Here is a 17,337-nt window from a genome sequence, read left to right as displayed (position 1 = left end):
GAGCCGTAGATCGTGTCAGAAAACTGTATGACCGTTCGAAACCTGTAGAACACTATGAGCAGAGGACTTAAGCGGTAATTCACCAAGTTCTACTCTCTACATTCTACTATGCACTGGCATATCAAGGGATTGTACTATTAGAAGACTTGTAGTCTTCACAGAACCGTTCGTAGCAGAACTTAACAAAGTCAAAAGACCTTCATACTAGGAGTACCTACTTCTACGGGGGATTTAGTTGACAAGAAATCAGACATTGGACCACACAGACTAGGAGAAATTTGATATGACTGTAGATCGAGTCCCGATCTGAGGAAAAGACAAAAAGACATGATACAGATCACAGATCACAGATAGAGTACCTAGGAACCAGGCAGGAATGAACAACAGATCTCGGAGTCCACGCTGTTCATGTGCTATGGCGATTCGGAACTCTGGATCCATATGCTGGAACTACTTGGACACACAAAGTCCATATGATTTGATAACGTCGAAATGCAGGATAAGGTCTGTAGGCAGGAAATACCATATGGTACGCCTATGTAGGTCCATTCTACATGCTGAAACAAGAATGAAGATCGGTCCAGATTGGTCCAAAACATATGATCCGAATACGGAAAAGCTCCGTAGACAAGATTCTGCACATGTAGCAGTCCCTAGCGATAAGATTCCACATGGATTCGTAGCTACGGTGCATTATTTTTAGAGATAAAACAAGTAGAGATAGGATTACAAAGCTAGCGTAGAAGTAGTATAAAAGCAGCTCATGTATCCGTAGATAAAAAAGTACTACCCGTGCGTAGGAAAGTCCTGAGTGGGTTGCCCGTGAGTAACTGCTCTTGACACCAATAAAGAGATTTGCCCTGTCTTTGTGCAGTGAAACGATAAGATTTGATTTGAACCATACGAGACCGTCGAGGTCAAAAACTAGAGAACTATCCGTCCGTAGGCCGCCGAGGTCTTGATTACTGTTTCGTGATCCGTCGAGGGTCTTAGCGTTCGTGTCCGCCGAGGATTTAGTTTTCGTGTCCGTCGAGGGCAATAGTCTCCAATCGTTCGAATTAGTCTTACCGTAGACGAAGTTCATAGTCCCACTTAGTCCACTGGACAATAAACAGAGCCCCTACACACCCTAGAATCCCCGTAGCTGTGGTGTTTTACACTTGCAGTTTCACATTGATTTCATAAAACCTTCATACGATATTGAGACTGTGATCTTGTGCGTAACCTTTGCCAAGCAGTCCACCCTTGCAATCTTTCCTGGTGTGTAGAGTTATTGATAGACTTTACACGGAGGTTTACTAGTTTTTGAGTTGATTTGGTGTTGGTGCTACTCCCGTAGCTCTGATATTAGGTTGACTCTTGAGTGGTATTCTTCGCCCATTATCGGTAAGCTGCATATCAACCTGTGAAGTGTTTCGGAGGATGTACGAGCAGCCTCGGAGGACAAGTGCTGCTTTGTGATGGTCAGAAAGTCGAACGTGAATGAAACCGCATCTGCGGTACTGAAATTGAGCGGATAAGATGTTCGTGTCTTCAGGATAGTTGGCCTTGAAGTCGACAATGAAGTCGAACACCTTCTGTTCGCGTCATTTCTACAGAACCTTTAGTATAGTAGGGATGTAAAGTGTTGCACCAATCCATACCTTGCATTTGACAAACCAAACTTTGGCTGTCTCTTCATCATTGAGATCGTCATTGATATCATCGAGCATATGCAAAGAAGGGCTGGGGTCGCTCATGTAAGTGTATTTATCGAGAAGTGCGTTGAACTGAGCGTTGCCAGAACTGCTCTGTTCAATGCCTATATTCCAGTTTATTGTAATGTAGTCAATAGGCCTGCCTGCATCTTCTGAATCTTCATTAAGGTCATTATTTATGAATTCATTGTCTGAACACCAAATCCATTAGAACAAGGGCTAGTAGCAATAGATTAGATTGCAACATACCTTCATCTTTGTCATCTGAGCCACTCTCTTCATTGTCAACCATCGCCTCCAAGTCCAGGTAAGGGTGAATAGCATCCATCAATGGCCGGGAAGTAGAGACTGTTGGTGTAGGGGTTGGTGTAGAAGAGACTGGGGGGGAGAGGGGGGAGGCAAAACCGGCGGTGTAGGAGCCACAGGTTGCACTGGGATTAATGTTGTTCGACTATAAAGCAACCAGACTGTGCCTGTGTACCACCCTGTCGTCGCTGAACCTACAGAAAAACATGTTTCAGCATTGAGGTAATGTTTTTTATTTTTTTTCACACTGGTTTGTGTTTCTTATCGTTGTTTCTTTCACTCATTTTGTGTCTATCCGACGCCTTATTGATATTAAAATGTATTCTAATCTACTTTTAATCTACTGAGGAGAAAAAAATGCTTACTGGACATGGTGAGCACGAATACTCAGCGTCATTGATGATAGTGGTTGAGGCGAAAGAGTAAATTAATTTAAACTCTGATGCATGTCCCAAATAACCTCGCAAATTGTTGAAAGGACCAAAGGCGTGCAGGTTTTGGCTGCCTTGGGGAAACTCAGGTGGCCGAAACCTGCACGTGTTTGGTCCTTTCAACAATTTGCGAGGTTAGTTGGGACATGCATCGGAGTTTAAATTAATTTACTCTTTTGCCTCAACCACTATTATCAACGATGCTGAGTGTTCGTGCTTGCTGTCAGTAAGTCTTTCCTCAATATCTTTAATAATTTTAGTAGAATTAGCATAGTATAGAATAGAATAAAATGCTACAGAATTACATTGAGTGAAACTATACCTGAATCAATGAGTTTATCCTGGGGAAATAGAATTATCAGGGTTCTGCTCATCACTGATGAATTGTTTCCTAGGCTCTGTTTGCCTGTTTTCATGCTCATTCTACTTCACTGGTTATGCACAAATGCACAGGATGCAGCAAGGACTTTTCAAGACCCGCTTCCCTCGTGCTTCACCACGCTGCATGTCACAAAACACAAGGAATGGATTGAAGAATCCTCAAGAGGAAGCAAGAGAAGTTGAGGAAAGAGGCAGAAGAGGCAGAATATCAAGTAGAAGAAGCAGGATATTGGGCAGAGGTAAGTTAATCTATTGTTATTTTATGTTTACTGAAAGAATAATTAGTAACTTGATAGCCCTACGCCTGCCACACCCAATGCAGAACACCCCGCAATGTCAGGCCCAAATGACAAAGCCCAACCTCTACCAAAAATCTCACTAAGGATCTCTTGCGCTGGACGGTCCTGATTCCAACCCCGAAGGTTTCTTGACTTCCAACCATCTCTCTCTCAGCGAATTCCCAGCATCATTCCACAAGAACCAACTCCTCCACCTTCACCACAGGCAGAATTTGAACCGCTACCGCTACCCAGCCCATCTCCCCCAACTGCACCAGAACCTACACTAGTCACCACAGAGTCTGACAAGTTTGGACTCTATCACGTTTATTCTACCTCCCCTACTGCTATTCCAGATGAAGAGGTAGCCATAGATGATGTTTTCAAAGGACCTAGACATCAGGCATCCATGTTCGAGGAAAAACACCCACTTTCAGTGTTTGGTCTCAGGGACCCTGATCAGGAAGGTCTATTTGCGCTGTTCCTGAACGCAACAGTCTTTCGTTTCATGAATTGGTGGTATGGACCATCTAATACCAAGACCATGGAGGGGTTGGACTCTCTGGTTCATGACATTGTTCTTGCAGATGACTTTAATTGCGATGATTTAATCGGGTAAGTGCGAAGAAGGAGCTGGAGCAGATGGATATCTATACCAATACCCGATCCACGCTCCACACTTCAGATGGCTGGATTGAAGGATTGGTCAAGCTTCGCCTTCCTACAGAGAAAGTCGAGCAGTCTAAGAATGAGGCTCCTCAATTCACGGTTTCCAATGTATTTTATTGGAAGCCCCTCTGGAGATTATAAAGTCAGTTCTTCAATCTGATGCTGGAAAGAAGTTTCATTGGGTTCCATTCAAACTATTCTGGCAGCCCATCATGCCTGACCCTCCTCAGTCACACTGTCCCCACCAGAACAACTTTTTAGCAAACTTTACAATTCTGACACCTTTATCGAGGAATATAAGCGAATCCAGATCAAAGAGTATCACGATCCCCGACTGAAACCAACCCCCATTGATCCCGACACTCCCACAATTGAGAACATTATTATAGCTTTGCTCTGGTGGTCTGACTCGACTCACCTTGCCAGCTTTGGAGATGCGTCACTGTGGCCTTTGTATCTCTTCTTTGGAAATCAGTCAAAATATGATCGAAGAAAGCCAACAGCATTTTTTGCTCATCATACTGTGTATATTCCGTCTGTGAGTGAATTGATTACTTGCATTTGACTATTTGTTCAATTATATTTGTCTAGCGCCCAGATGACATTCGAGAATTCTATCAAAAAGCTTTTGGTGTACCTGCAAGTGGCGACACTCTCACCTTTCTCAAGCGAGAGCTCATGCATGCGATTTGGGCACTCATCCTGGATGATGAATTCATGCATGCCTATGAACATGGCATTCTAATCCAGTGCATTGACAGGATCATCCGCCGCATTTTGCCTCAATTTTTCACATACTCAGTGGACTACCCAGAAAAGTGAGTTACATCTCTGTCCGACCTCGAGTCTAAACTCAAGTTGATATTAGAGTCCTGTTAGCAATGATCTGCTCCCTTGGTCGATGTCCATGTCCACGATGTCTCATGGAAAAAAATCAAATTCCAGAGTTGGGGACAGTTCACAACCACCAGCATCGTGAGCACAAAGCTCGTGTAGACTCAGCAGATCGTTGAGGCATCATTGAACAGGTGTGCGGGTGGATCTTCAAAGGTTATGCTATTGGTAGCAAGGCTGTAGAACGACTGCTTCAAGCGAAGTCATATGTCCCTGTCCAAGTGAGTCGTTTCGATTATGATCAAGGTTCTGTCATGTATTCCTCACTAGAACATCTTCTCTGAGAAGTTATCACCATTCAGCTTCAATTTTGAGGAGTCAGTTTAAGACTTCATCTCTCTTAGCTACGAGTCCAGTACTGAAGCATAAGCCTTAACATAATATCCCTTAATTGTTTTGTGCATAATAGCATACAGAGAGTGGTCTTTCTGAATAGTGACTGCTTGTGTAGTGTCTTACAGTTTTCAGGCTAGCTCTACAGGATGCTCTCTATCTGTTTCTCAGCTGTGCTAGTGTACTCTACTAGCGGCCATAAGCTTTGACTAGCAGCTCGGGCTCACTCTAGTTCTCATACAATGTCTATATTGTTCCAAAGCACTTAGTATATGTGCTGAAATGGACATAAAGTAGCATAGATGTCAAAAGTCACATTAGTGAGTCTCTAAAAGAGTAGAAAGCAGGTGATTCTTGAGCTTTGGCAAAAAATCCTATTTAGATTATCAATATGAGGAATAAACAACTTTCAAAAACAAATCCCTTGACTGCAACATCATCTTTGTTTTCCCATGTCCATCTCCAAATGTCATACTAATCAGTGGTATTCTGAGAAATGAGATGGTGCGTTTTAGGTGAAACATCAGGAGGGTCTTCTCATGGAGACTTTGAAGTGGAATGTTTCTCCACCCGGATTTCAATTTTTCGCAGCAGTGCTTCTTGTCATTCATGTTTTGCCACTTGCGTTACAAACTTTGCCTTGTTTGTCCTTCTGTAAAACTGCTTGACACGTCGGTAATGTGACTTAGTTGACTATGCTACAAGGTTCTTTTTGCATGTTAAAACAGTGCTACAGAGCGATATTTATTGTATTAAGAACTAGAGTGAGCCCGAATTGCTAGTTAAAGCTAGTGCCGCTAGTAGAATGTGCCGTAGGCACAGCTAGACCAGTTAGAGAGAGCCGTAGATTGTGTCAGAAAACTGTATGACCATTCGAAACCTGTAGAACACTATGAGCAGAGGACTTAAGTAGTAATTCACCGAGTTCTACTCTCTACATTCTACTATGCACTGGCATATCAAGGGGTTGTACTATTAGAAGACTTGTAGTCTTCATGGAACTGTTTGTAGCAGAACTTAGCAGAGTCAAAAGACCTTCATACTAGGAGTACCTACTTCTACAGGGGATTTAGTTGACAAGAAATTGGACATAAGACCACACAGACTAGGAGAAATTGGATATGACTGTAGATTGAGTCCCGATCCGAGGAACAGACAAAAAGACATGATATAGATCACAGATCACAGATAGAGTACCTAGGAACCAGGCAGGAATGAACAACGGATCTTGGAGTCCGTGCTGTTCATGTGCTATGGCAGTTCAGAACTCTGGATCTATATCCTGGAACTACTTGGCTTGAGTAGTAAGTGCCCGACTTGCTGATTGCAAACTTGGTTTGATATGCTCCCCCCAGGGAGAACTAGAACACTGATAATGGGCAAAGTATACTACTCAAGAGTCAACCTAATATCAGAGCTATGGAAGTAGCACCAACACCAAATCAACCCCAAAACTAGTAAACCTCCGTGTAAAGTCTATCAATAACTCTACATACCAGGAAAGATTGCAAGCGTGGACTGCTTGGCAAAGGTTACGCACAAGATCACAGTCTCAATATTGTACGAAGGTCTTATAAAATCAATGTGCAACTACAAGTGTAAAACACCACAGCTACGGGGCTCAAAGGTTTGTAGGGTCTCTGTTTATTGTCCAGTGGACTAAGTGGGACTATGAATTTTGTCTACAGTAAGACTAATTCGAACAATTGGAGACTATTGCCCTCAACGGACACGAAAACTAAGTCCTTGGCAGACACAAACGCTAAGACCCTCGATGGATCATGAAACAGTAATCAAGACCTTGGCAGCCTACCGACGGATACTTCTCAAGTTTGACCTCGACAGTCTCATATGTTCAAATCAAATCTTATCATTTCACTGCAAAGACAGGGCAAAATCTCTCTATTGGGTGTCAAGAGCAGTTACTCATGGGCAACTCACTCAGGACTTTCCTACACATGGGTAGTACTTTTCTATCTACGGATACATGAGCTGCTTTTATACTACTTCTACACTAGCTTTGTAATCCTATCTCTACTTGTTTCATCTCTAAAAATAATGCACTATAGCTACAAATCCATGCAAATCCATGCAAAATCTTATTGCTAGGGACCACTACATGTGCAGAATCTTGTCTACGGAACTTTTCCGTATTCGAATCATATGTTTTGGACCAATCTGGACCATTCTTCATTCTTGTTTCAGCATGTAGAATGGACCTACATAGGTGTACGATATGGTATTTCCTGCCTATGGACCTTATCCTGCATTTCGATGTTATCAAATCATGTGGACTTTGTGTGTCCAAGTAGTTCCAGGATATAGATCCAGAGTTCTGAACTGCCATAGCACATGAACAGCACGGACTCCAAGATCCGTTGTTCATTCCTGCCTGGTTCCTAGGTACTCTATCTGTGATCTGTGATCTATATCATGTCTTTTTGTCTGTTCCTCGGATCGGGACTCAATCTACAGTCATATCCAATTTCTCCTAGTCTGTGTGGTCTTATGTCCAATTTCTTGTCAACTAAATCCCCTGTAGAAGTAGGTACTCCTAGTATGAAGGTCTTTTGACTCTGCTAAGTTCTGCTACAAACAGTTCCATGAAGACTACAAGTCTTCTAATAGTACAACCCCTTGATATGCCAGTGCATAGTAGAATGTAGAGAGTAGAACTCGGTGAATTACTACTTAAGTCCTCTGCTCATAGTGTTCTACAGGTTTCGAACAGTCATACAGTTTTCTGACACAATCTACGGCTCTCTCTAACTGGTCTAGCTGTGCCTACGGCACATTCTACTAGCGGCACTAGCTTTAACTAGCAATTCGGGCTCACTCTAGTTCTTAATACAATAAATATCGCTCTGTAGCACTGTTTTAACATGCAAAAAGAACCTTGTAGCATAGTCAACTAAGTCACATTACCGACGTGTCAAGCAGTTTTACAGAAGGACAAACAAGGCAAAGTTTGTAACGCAAGTGGCAAAACATGAATGACAAGAAGCACTGCTGCGAAAAATTGAAATCCGGGTGGAGAAACATTCCACTTCAAAGTCTCCATGAGAAGACCCTCCTGATGTTTCACCTAAAACGCACCATCTCATTTCTCAGAATACCACTGATTAGTATGACATTTGGAGATGGACATGGGAAAACAAAGATGATGTTGCAGTCAAGGGATTTGTTTTTGAAAGTTGTTTATTCCTCATATTGATAATCTAAATAGGATTTTTTGCCAAAGCTCAAGAATCACCTGCTTTCTACTCTTTTAGAGACTCACTAATGTGACTTTTGACATCTATGCTACTTTATGTCCATTTCAGCACATATACTAAGTGCTTTGGAACAATATAGACATTGTATGAGAACTAGAGTGAGCCCGAGCTGCTAGTCAAAGCTTATGGCCGCTAGTAGAGTACACTAGCACAGCTGAGAAACAGATAGAGAGCATCCTGTAGAGCTAGCCTGAAAACTGTAAGACACTACACAAGCAGTCACTATTCAGAAAGACCACTCTCTGTATGCTATTATGCACAAAACAATTAAGGGATATTATGTTAAGGCTTATGCTTCAGTACTGGACTCGTAGCTAAGAGAGATGAAGTCTTAAACCGACTCCTGAAGAGAGAGAGAGAGCGCTCTCAAACAAAGACGGACTTAAAGAAAGGCGCACCAAAGTGTTGAGCGCTAGCAGTTCATACGGACTGAGCGGATGCTATGGAGAGAAGTAAAACACACGCCCAAGACCAAGGATGAGATGAAGTTAAGTGCGAGCGATCGGAGAGGTGTCCAAACATGTGAAAGCAATAGGGACAGACTGTCTTCGGACAAGTTGGAGAAAGCTAGCGCTCTCAGATAGAATTGAGGATCGGAGTCCATGCGCCAAACCATACGAGTTCTTGCTAAGAGACTAACCAATGAATAGAGACCAGTGATGTTAAGAGCTAGACTCTTCCAGACTGTGTGCAGATGCCTGGCAGAAAGAGCTAGCAAAGTCAGAGGCATATGCTAGTGGTGCTAGCGAGCGAGAGTGCAGCTAGATAACATCGCCTGCAAGAACCCAGCATGGGCAGCCAAGCCCGGAGATGATTTGTAAGCTAGTGTAGAAATTGTATATATACCAGGTCTGTATCTGTAGTTAAGGAAAGCAAGTACTGCCAGTGTGTAGGAAAGTTTCGGAGTAACTACCCACGCGTAGCCTCCAAATAGAGATTAGATTTGCCCTGTTAAATCAGTGATTGGATAAGAGATTGGATAAGAGCGAGCAATTCAGAGAACAGTTCAGAGACCTTCAGAGATATTCAGAGATAGACCAACAGAGGTCAAATCCGAGACATTCTAAGTCCACTGGACACAAAGCAAACCTACTACAAAAGCCCCTAGCTGTTCAAGTGCATAACACAGATAGCTGTAATTAAGAGCTAGCTTTCCCTAGTCTTTAGTATTACCCTTTTAGAGATAAGAAGTGTACCCTTTGACAAGCATTTCCACCCTTGCAATTCTTCTGGGGTGTTGAGTGGTGATAGACTCTTCACAACTGGGATAGCTATATTGTTGAGGATTGATTGATTTGTTAGTGCTACACATAGCACTGATAGGTTGGTTTGTTCTCGAGGATAGAGGTTGATATATCATTCCCAGCGCCCATTATCGCGATAAGGTGTTCTCAAGTGAGTGTGCTTCGGTCAAGATTATCAATGACTGGATTTATTGCCACAAGGTACTTGACATTCAATATACCTCATACGATATGTGCCACTGCCAGGACTCCATGAATATTTGCACACATTCCAATGTCATGGTTCTTGCCGACGACAATCTTCATGAGGCTCATCCATATTGGTATGCTCGAGTCATTGGCATATTTCACACTCAAGTTCAGTACAATCTGCAAGTATATGAGGTGCCATTCTTATGGGTTCGGTGGTTTGGTCTGGATACACAGTTTAGATTTGGGCATGCCTGGAAGCGCCTTCCTCAAGTTGGTTTTTTAGATGGGTATAATCCAGCTGCCTTTGGTTTCCTCAACCCTTCCTATGTTCTTCAAGCATCCCATCTCATTCCAGCATTCGCTCATGGTCGCTGGGATGATATTTTACTGCCATCTATTGCTCGCCTTCCAGAGGACAACAATTGTGACTGGTCACAGTATTATGTATCAATGTAAGTACTGACATTTATTCAAAACAATATAATGTGCTTACATGGTTGCTGTTTTACAGTTTTGCAGATCTTCCCGCTATGTGCCTGGTATTGCAGTCAGACATTATTTTATTCATATTCCAACAGGTCAAGCTGAAGCTGAGGCTGACAATGAGGATAATACTGAGGCCAATATTTCAACTCAGGATGACGATATCGGGACGCAATTAGAGGAAGAAGACTCACCATCAGAAGAGCTAAACGATTCTGCCTACCAGGATCCAGACTCAGAATGGGAGAGTGATGATGACAGGTCGGACGGGTCAGAGAGTTATGATAGCAGTCAAGAATTTGTCGATATGGATACAGATACTCTGTGCGCTGAGGGTTATGCACACTTGTAGCTTTTTGTACATATATAAGAATTATGCCTGGTTACTTACAATATTAATCAATATGCCAATGACCTTTACTGGCCTCAACAATGCTTCATAAATGTTATAATAGCCTCTACAGCCAATGACATGATGGACAACTCATGTACATTTTAATTACATCTTATTGGTCATGTGCATAACTGAACATGTCATTTACATCTTGTCCGGTTTATTACATGATGGTTTATAATGTTCAGAATATGTACATTCCAATAACATCATGATTAATTCTGTAAACTCAATTAAAATAATGAAGTCAAATGTAACAGACATAACAACCTTACTGACCATGTAAAGCCCTCCCATTCATGTTCCAGAGTCTTGGGTTTTGCTGATGTCCTTTTACCTCAACTATCATCTCTTACAATTAGCTAGTCTCAATACATGCTACGTTCCTCTGAACCTCCAGTGTGTCCTCTTACATTAGCATTAATTAACAGAAATTAGCAGAAATTCTTATTACAACATAATTCAGCTTTTCCCCTCATTTTATATGATAGGTCATGAAGGAATTTAAGTACCAATTAGTACCAATTAACAAGAATTACCAATTAGTTTCAATTAGTTTCAATTAATATTAATTGCTGGTAATTCACATTAATTAATGTGAATTAACAAAGTAGGTTTTCTCTGACGACCCGAGAAACAGACGCTAACGAAACTATGGCGGCCTTCTCGTTCCCGCGAAACGGCGCTTGTATAATACCATAAAATATTTTTGTTGTTATTCCTATCCCAATTGATTATACGATTGAGCAAAATGGGAGGCGCAACTTGAACATACACGGAACCACGGGAGATACAGCTACAAAAGAGGGTATAATGAAGCCATATAAAATTTCCACAAACGAACGGGACGAACAGTCACTAGTAGAGGGAGGAACATCCGAAATTTATCAACAACAGACACGAGTCATAATGAGTGGTAACAGAACTATGAAAACTCGTTCTTTAATTAAACGTTCGGAGGAATGCCAAGTGGATTTGCCAGCATGATGTTCGTAACTGTAGACATCCCTTTCATTCTATACGTGTCCTGCGTAATTACTATCGGGACAAGGGCGCTGTCCGTGAGCGTCAAAAGAGACGGAGACAAGTTAGTATACTCCGGCCACGAGGTCGATCCAGGACCATTAGGGTTTAAGTTGGTAGCGAAACGGATAAGGTAGTCCGTCAGCTCGCCTCCGCCGTATATGTTCAGTAGGTCGGATCCTTGAGCCTGTGCAAGTAAGACAAAAGTAATGAATAGTACACAGAGAGCAAAGGTGAAGTGAGCTCACAGCACCCAAGAATGGCAAGACTTTGCCTCGCTTGCTCACTACGGTAATAGATCAGTTCTTCAGAGTCTAGTATCATTTGAGCAGTAAAATACGACTCACAGTACGACCACATTTTCTGTTTTCCACTGCGGGCACTTAGGAAGAATCTTCTGGGTGCTTGGAACAACGCATCACCCTGGAAAGACGCGAATCTCTTGAATTGGGGACTCAAAGCGTTCAAAAATCCCGTGTCGTAAGGTGAGCCCTGAGTAAGATCCTGTGGATATGCCTGCAGCAGGGTATCCAGATCGGCGTCTGAAATGGTAGGAAAAAAATTCGTCTTCAGGTATGTACGAATTTGGCCTTCGTCTCTGGGAGGGAACGGTTACTTCGAATCCCATACTTAGTACGGTAAAAAATGGAATACGTACGTCACGTTAAGGATCGAGAGGGAGAAGAGGGTTCCTTCGTCTTCACAATCACCTGCCATATGATGGATCGCGATGAATGGAAAAACAGTGGCAGGGCACGTCTACAGAAACTCACTGCTAACAATGGGGATCTGAGCGACCTTTCCTTGTTGAACCAGCTTCTGCGGAGTGTCGGAAAGGAAAACGCCATCGGCTCGAGGTAGCCATGCCAGATTCAATGACTAAATCGGGGAACACACTCAACATTGACACGAAAGGAAACTTTGGAAAGAGAAATGGCTACCTGGTAGGAGAGAATATGGGGGGAGTCGTTAATGGCAGCCTTAAGTCTCTTGTACGGGACTGTCCGTAAGCAGGCGAGTGTGTCTGAAGACCCTGCACATCCGGTCCCCTGAACAAGTGCGTCGTAGTCTATGAGCAGATGATTAAAATTGTTCAGTCGTACACAAAGAATCACACACTCGCATTTTTGGCCGTCTGTGATATCTCCAACTGGGGGGGGAGAGCCCGATTGCATAAAGGCAGCGCGGAAGAGTCCCTTGGTATCTCCTCCATCAGCAAGCATCTGAAGGGAGACGGACATGGCTCCGGCGGATTCACCCCAGCTTGAAAGAAGACAATTCCAGTCAGCTGAATGTATAAAATTAAGCGCACTATATTGCACCCACATGGTAACTTTCGTGGGATCACCACCGAAAGGGCTAATGTACTTTTGGATCCATCTGAGTGCCTCACGCTCTGTTAAGGGGGAAGTAAGTACGGTGTTGAGGTTGACATAAGGCGCGAGCAACTTACGATCGTGGAGCCCTAAATTACCGACTCCTGCTGCCTTCACCTCTTTACCAGCCAAGAAACCGAAAGCTGAGTGTACTGAAATCAACTTTACAGTACAAAGTAGCATGGTGACCGACTTACCAGTAAGCCGGTAATTCATTGAAACATATATGACCGGTTGACCGAGTGCAATTGAGCGCTCTACAATGACCGCGCCATCATACCTGAATTTAAAATTAGAATTGTTTTAGAGGGGGATATAGAGCGAATGAGCTGAACAGACGCACATCTGAGGAGATCCCACCTCAAATCCACCTAAATTCAAAAACTTAGAGAGCATCAGAGAAAAGAAGCAATGCAGAAGTCACTTACCACCAAATATCCACTGAAACAAGTGAACATCAACTTAACAGCGCCGAGTTCAAGGAGCAAGAATAAGCGTACCGCAACAACCGGAAGATTTGAGGTGGGAGTTGCATCAGCAGGTTTGATGATATTGATAGTCAGACCTACAGGACGTTATTGGGCATCAAGCGGGTGTAAATGAGTTCAAAAAACCACCAGGTGTCCTTACAATCTTCATCATCTGGGAAAATAATCCCATATATCGAGTTCACGACGAAGTTAGCCGCATCGGCAGGAAGTCCAGTGAGATCGGGGAGTTTCACTGCTTGCTGAGGACAGGCTGGACCCATAGACGTCGCACTGAAGGAAGTCGAATATGGGTCGATTGATTCAGGAAGACGGAATCGCCTGTCCCCGGTTCTGAAAACAGTGGTTATGAGAAATAAGGGGAAGACAACAGGAGCGACGAGCTCACGGTGGTTTGGCGAAAGGAATCCCTAAGAATCTCGAGACGCTTCCGGATGATGTGCCAGTGACCGTGGCGGAGTCTAGCTTGACTGTTGGCCCTGCAAGAGAAGCCGCGAGGACGATGGATGCCTGTAAGGCGACAGCCCACAACCCGAGATGCATGACCAAAAGCTAGGAAGGGAACTCCAAGTATACTGGGAATCCATCTTGCAACTTATAAGGGGAAATGCGTTGTGGTGTCTAGTTCAGGATTTGGCAGCCTTGTGTCGTCGAGAGTTCCAGCTGTCACGACCTTAACCGATCAAGAACAACAAAGTTTGGTGTTCGGACGCGCTGGAGCCGCCCTATGAATTGCGAAGCTCCTATCATTATTTACCCCAAGATTTTCTTCGGACCAGTGTGTTTAACTGCCAATACGAAGCGAGAACAACACACGTTTCTATACAGTTTCCGTGCCCGCCGACGTATGGTCAGGTAGACTGGAACGCCAAAATTCCTGAACCCTGATAGTACTGGGAATAGATGTGGGCAACAGATTGAAGCAAAAGTAGCGTAGAACCACAATGGCCTAATTTCGCGGCTAGGACAGCTTCAACTTCCTTGTGATTCCGGTCGTCGTTACAGCGCGCAAGAGCTAGCATAGTAGGAAGGACGTGCAGAAGAAGGGTGAGGTCGACAAAGCAAATAGGGCAACTCCCTGTTGAGCAAAGAATGAAGCTTAAGGATCATGGCCGCTATGTGGAAGTTTGGTCCGAACTGTGTATGGCGAGTTCCATCTAGCTAAACCAGTTCCTGCTCTGGTTCTGAGTTGTGTGTCAGAGCCTATATCCGACATTTTCGTACCCACATCGGAATTCAACTCGCGGAACCCGTTAATAACGCCCTCCCGATCGCCTTTCAACATCTCCTGCGACATCCATACGCCACTCAAATATGCGTGAAAATCCATCCTCAGCTGTTTCGCGAATTTGTGGTTTCCCTGACAAAATTCCGGGGCGATATCGATTCCCTACGACAGTGCAAGGAAAGAACGAATTAAAGAACACATTCTAGGCTTCAAAGCAAGAGAATGAAGAGCTGAGATCGTAAGTAGGAGGCTAGTTGATGACCCTTAGAAGGGAGGTCACCATGACGCGTGACGGCGGCGAACAAATGCACCAATCATAACAAAAAGGGTTTAAATTCCTAATAACCGAGATCGCCGCTTTCAGCATCGACAAAACACCCAAAACACACATTCGCCTTACGTACATAATTCACTTGAAATATTCCGAGATTATAAAATAATCTTTCGCTTTCAGGTTTGGTCTGGATACACGGATACACGGATTTCAAGTTTTGTTCCCGCACCTAACCCTTGCTCAACCCCTGCTCTCCAGGCCTATTAGCCTACTCTTCTTGTATATTCTTTCATTCCCTATCACCCTTTCCCTCTCGTGCAACATCACATATCTCATCTGCTGATTGCTGGCATACGGCAACACTCTATATCATAACGATTTCAGTTGCCAATGTCACTCATCTGTTCCCTCCAGGTGACACTAAGAAAACATATCTGGATGGCGAATCCATAGGTCACCGAGCGCTAGTCGCTCAAAAATCAAATCCAATGAAACTCGAATGGGCTGCTCGAGCCTCGGACTCCTACTCTACTAGACCGGACGTTCTGGGGTTGAGGTAGCTTGCATAGCGAGGCAGTCATGCATCATGGCCAGCAAGCCTGTCCAAAGCGTAGAAGTGCTTGCGTGTGATGACACTGGGGAGCCTGTTGATTTTTTTTCTCCATGAATGCGACTGTCCATCGACATCAACTCGATCTCGCTGCAGACGAAGTAAGGTCTTCTCGAGACTGCTGGAAAATAATAGCGATGATTTTAAAATCATATCATCTATTTCAAATCCTAGTTAACACTTCAGTATACCCCTCCAGCGATTTGATAAGGCTTCGTCATCCAGTCTCTCCAGTATTTGAAGAACAATCTCCTTCTCTTTCCGGCTCAAGAAAAGAGCAATCGTTGATATCCGAGGAACATGCAGGAACCCTTCCATACTTTCCTTTACCCTCGCCATGGCGTTGGGCTCTGAGGTCGTGATGTCTAGATAGGTCTGTATGATGGATATCAGAAGCGAGGGCTCCAGAGACGTTTTGAAAAACGATGGATAAGCTGACGGTGACACGCGCTGGAACAAACGAATCTGAGCGAAACAGAAACAGAGTGCTCAGGGTAAATCAAACACTCACGTTAATCAGCTGGAATCGATCAGATGAAGTGGTCAACGAGAGCCATGATTTAGTAAAGTCGAATAATGTCGTGACCGATTTTTCGTTGATGGCTGGGTTCGAGGCACCAGGGGTGGTTCTCGAGCTTGTGGTGGTCGTTGAAGGGTCTGTTTTTGAACTTGAAATCGTGTTCGAGCTCTCCCCTTCCTTAGTCTCCAGCTCGCCTCTGGGGGTGAAAATGGTGTTCTTGCCTGAGGCACGGAAAATACCACCACCGACCCTTGCAGGCAGTTTCGCCTCATCACGCACTCGTTTGGCGTCCTGAAATGTCTTGGGAGCTGCGGACAATAACGAAGTTTCCGATGGAGGCTCCGGCGTCGCAATAGATTCCGGCTTTAAAGGTTCAGATGCTCGCGGTGGAGTACTTGGAGATTCTGATTCAATAATCTTAATTGGAACCCGTCTCCTCACGCCCGCGGGAGTTTCCAGTACTTTTGGAGGTGAAAACTTCCCCTTGACCTGTATGAATGAATGGTTAACGGTCCGTAAGATGGCTGATTTGCGGAAAAATTGGGCGGAGACGACACAGACGGGAGGTTTATTTCGCAGTTTTTCCAGCTCATCTTGGACCGCCTGATTGTTAGGGTCGAGTTTCATTGCAGCTTCGAAATCTATACAGATGACGCGAATTTATGAGATCTCGTTTACAAGGAGAATCCTGGTGACGCACCGTTCTTTGCATCCGCAAATATTCCTAACCCAACCCTCGCTTGTCCTCTCCGAAACATAGCTTTCACGTTCGTTGGATTTAATGACAAAACAGTCGAACAGTCTCTTGCGGCATCCTCATTCCTGTCGCAATCGAAAGCTTGAGATCCTGTTCGAAGGTACGTGCTTGAGTAGAACGTACTTGCCTAGCTTCAGATATGCAGCAGCCCGATTCAGAGGTAAAGTAAAGTCATTTCTGTCGTGCAGAATTGCAGCACTGTAATGGCCCACTGCCGTTGCGTAGTCGCCTAGTTTGAAAGCAGCGTTTCCCTATAAAAATCGGATTAAATCCCCGATCTGCGAAAAGAACCCAGATGGAATTCACCTTGTCCTTTTCTATCGCAACCTTCGCACCTGACATGGATTCCGCTTCCATTTCGACGTGAATGTTTAACGGATAGTGAAAGTCCGAGTTCAAGTACAGGTCCGGCGGTCTGCGGTCCGCGTCAAATTGGGCCAAAATCATTCTGGTCACATATCTGACAAAAATGGGCTGAACGCGT

General features: G+C 44.0%; 5 protein-coding genes across 7 annotated transcripts; 2 read left to right on the top strand and 3 right to left on the bottom strand.

Annotated features, from left to right (window-relative positions):
* Nucleotides 1-1,592: 1,592 nt before the first annotated feature.
* On the bottom strand, nucleotides 1,593-2,025 carry E1B28_012840 (uncharacterized protein; the record flags this gene model as incomplete). The annotated part of the gene is made up of 2 exons (XM_043157996.1): nucleotides 1,593-1,888; nucleotides 1,947-2,025. The coding sequence occupies 2 exons, from the start codon at nucleotides 2,023-2,025 to the stop codon at nucleotides 1,593-1,595; spliced, it is 375 nt and encodes a 124-aa protein (XP_043005366.1).
* Nucleotides 2,026-3,148: 1,123 nt separating this feature from the next.
* On the top strand, nucleotides 3,149-3,712 carry E1B28_012839 (uncharacterized protein; the record flags this gene model as incomplete). Its single annotated transcript, XM_043157995.1, has 2 exons — nucleotides 3,149-3,216; nucleotides 3,280-3,712. The coding sequence occupies 2 exons, from the start codon at nucleotides 3,149-3,151 to the stop codon at nucleotides 3,710-3,712; spliced, it is 501 nt and encodes a 166-aa protein (XP_043005365.1).
* A 6,075-nt stretch (nucleotides 3,713-9,787) lies between these two features.
* On the top strand, nucleotides 9,788-10,535 carry E1B28_012838 (uncharacterized protein; the record flags this gene model as incomplete). Its single annotated transcript, XM_043157994.1, has 2 exons — nucleotides 9,788-10,152; nucleotides 10,220-10,535. The coding sequence occupies 2 exons, from the start codon at nucleotides 9,788-9,790 to the stop codon at nucleotides 10,533-10,535; spliced, it is 681 nt and encodes a 226-aa protein (XP_043005364.1).
* Nucleotides 10,536-11,388: 853 nt separating this feature from the next.
* Nucleotides 11,389-14,995, bottom strand: E1B28_012837 (uncharacterized protein). Of its 2 annotated transcripts, XM_043157992.1 has the most exons (16): nucleotides 14,689-14,995; nucleotides 13,853-14,637; nucleotides 13,607-13,797; nucleotides 13,477-13,541; nucleotides 13,405-13,417; nucleotides 13,320-13,347; nucleotides 13,174-13,256; nucleotides 13,054-13,119; nucleotides 12,927-12,996; nucleotides 12,724-12,863; nucleotides 12,542-12,669; nucleotides 12,374-12,479; nucleotides 12,259-12,310; nucleotides 11,948-12,198; nucleotides 11,849-11,886; nucleotides 11,389-11,787 (listed from the first exon to the last, which is right to left on the bottom strand). In XM_043157992.1, exons 2-16 carry the CDS (start codon nucleotides 14,005-14,007, stop codon nucleotides 11,524-11,526), a joined length of 1,650 nt encoding a protein of 549 aa, XP_043005362.1. In that variant the 5' UTR covers nucleotides 14,008-14,637; nucleotides 14,689-14,995; the 3' UTR covers nucleotides 11,389-11,523. The 2 variants fall into 2 exon arrangements, with proteins under 2 accessions (XP_043005362.1, XP_043005363.1); XM_043157993.1 differs by having other exon boundaries at nucleotides 13,320-13,541; nucleotides 13,853-14,995.
* Nucleotides 14,996-15,714: 719 nt separating this feature from the next.
* Nucleotides 15,715-17,265, bottom strand: E1B28_012836 (uncharacterized protein). Of its 2 annotated transcripts, none has more exons than XM_043157990.1 (6): nucleotides 17,160-17,265; nucleotides 16,977-17,104; nucleotides 16,797-16,918; nucleotides 16,658-16,737; nucleotides 16,088-16,585; nucleotides 15,715-16,026 (listed from the first exon to the last, which is right to left on the bottom strand). In XM_043157990.1, the coding sequence occupies exons 1-6, from the start codon at nucleotides 17,208-17,210 to the stop codon at nucleotides 15,751-15,753; spliced, it is 1,155 nt and encodes a 384-aa protein (XP_043005360.1). In that variant the 5' UTR covers nucleotides 17,211-17,265; the 3' UTR covers nucleotides 15,715-15,750. The 2 variants fall into 2 exon arrangements, with proteins under 2 accessions (XP_043005360.1, XP_043005361.1); XM_043157991.1 differs by having other exon boundaries at nucleotides 16,981-17,104.
* Nucleotides 17,266-17,337: the final 72 nt, after the last annotated feature.

This window comes from Marasmius oreades, chromosome 8 (assembly GCF_018924745.1).
Source record: "Marasmius oreades isolate 03SP1 chromosome 8, whole genome shotgun sequence".
Lineage (NCBI taxonomy): Eukaryota > Fungi > Basidiomycota > Agaricomycetes > Agaricales > Marasmiaceae > Marasmius > Marasmius oreades.
Note: the sequence above shows the minus strand (reverse complement) of the source record. Positions and strands in the feature narration are given on the sequence as shown.

What these genes read in the sequence shown, in the direction of transcription:
- E1B28_012837 (XM_043157992.1), bottom strand. Translation starts at nt 14,007, where the DNA reads ATGCATCTCGGGTTGTGGGCTGTCGCCTTACAGGCATCCATCGTCCTC. An exon ending in GAGGTGGGATCTCCTCAGAT is followed by an intron (nt 13,257 to 13,319) that starts GTGCGTCTGTTC and finishes TTTTAAATTCAG; the next exon opens with GTATGATGGCGCGGTCATTG. An exon ending in ACAGAAAATGTGGTCGTACT is followed by an intron (nt 11,887 to 11,947) that starts GTGAGTCGTATT and finishes CTATTACCGTAG; the next exon opens with TGAGCAAGCGAGGCAAAGTC.
- E1B28_012836 (XM_043157990.1), bottom strand. Translation starts at nt 17,210, where the DNA reads ATGGAAGCGGAATCCATGTCAGGTGCGAAGGTTGCGATAGAAAAGGAC. An exon ending in AACTGCGAAATAAACCTCCC is followed by an intron (nt 16,586 to 16,657) that starts GTCTGTGTCGTC and finishes TCATTCATACAG; the next exon opens with GTCAAGGGGAAGTTTTCACC. An exon ending in ATCGATTCCAGCTGATTAAC is followed by an intron (nt 16,027 to 16,087) that starts GTGAGTGTTTGA and finishes CGTTTGTTCCAG; the next exon opens with CGCGTGTCACCGTCAGCTTA.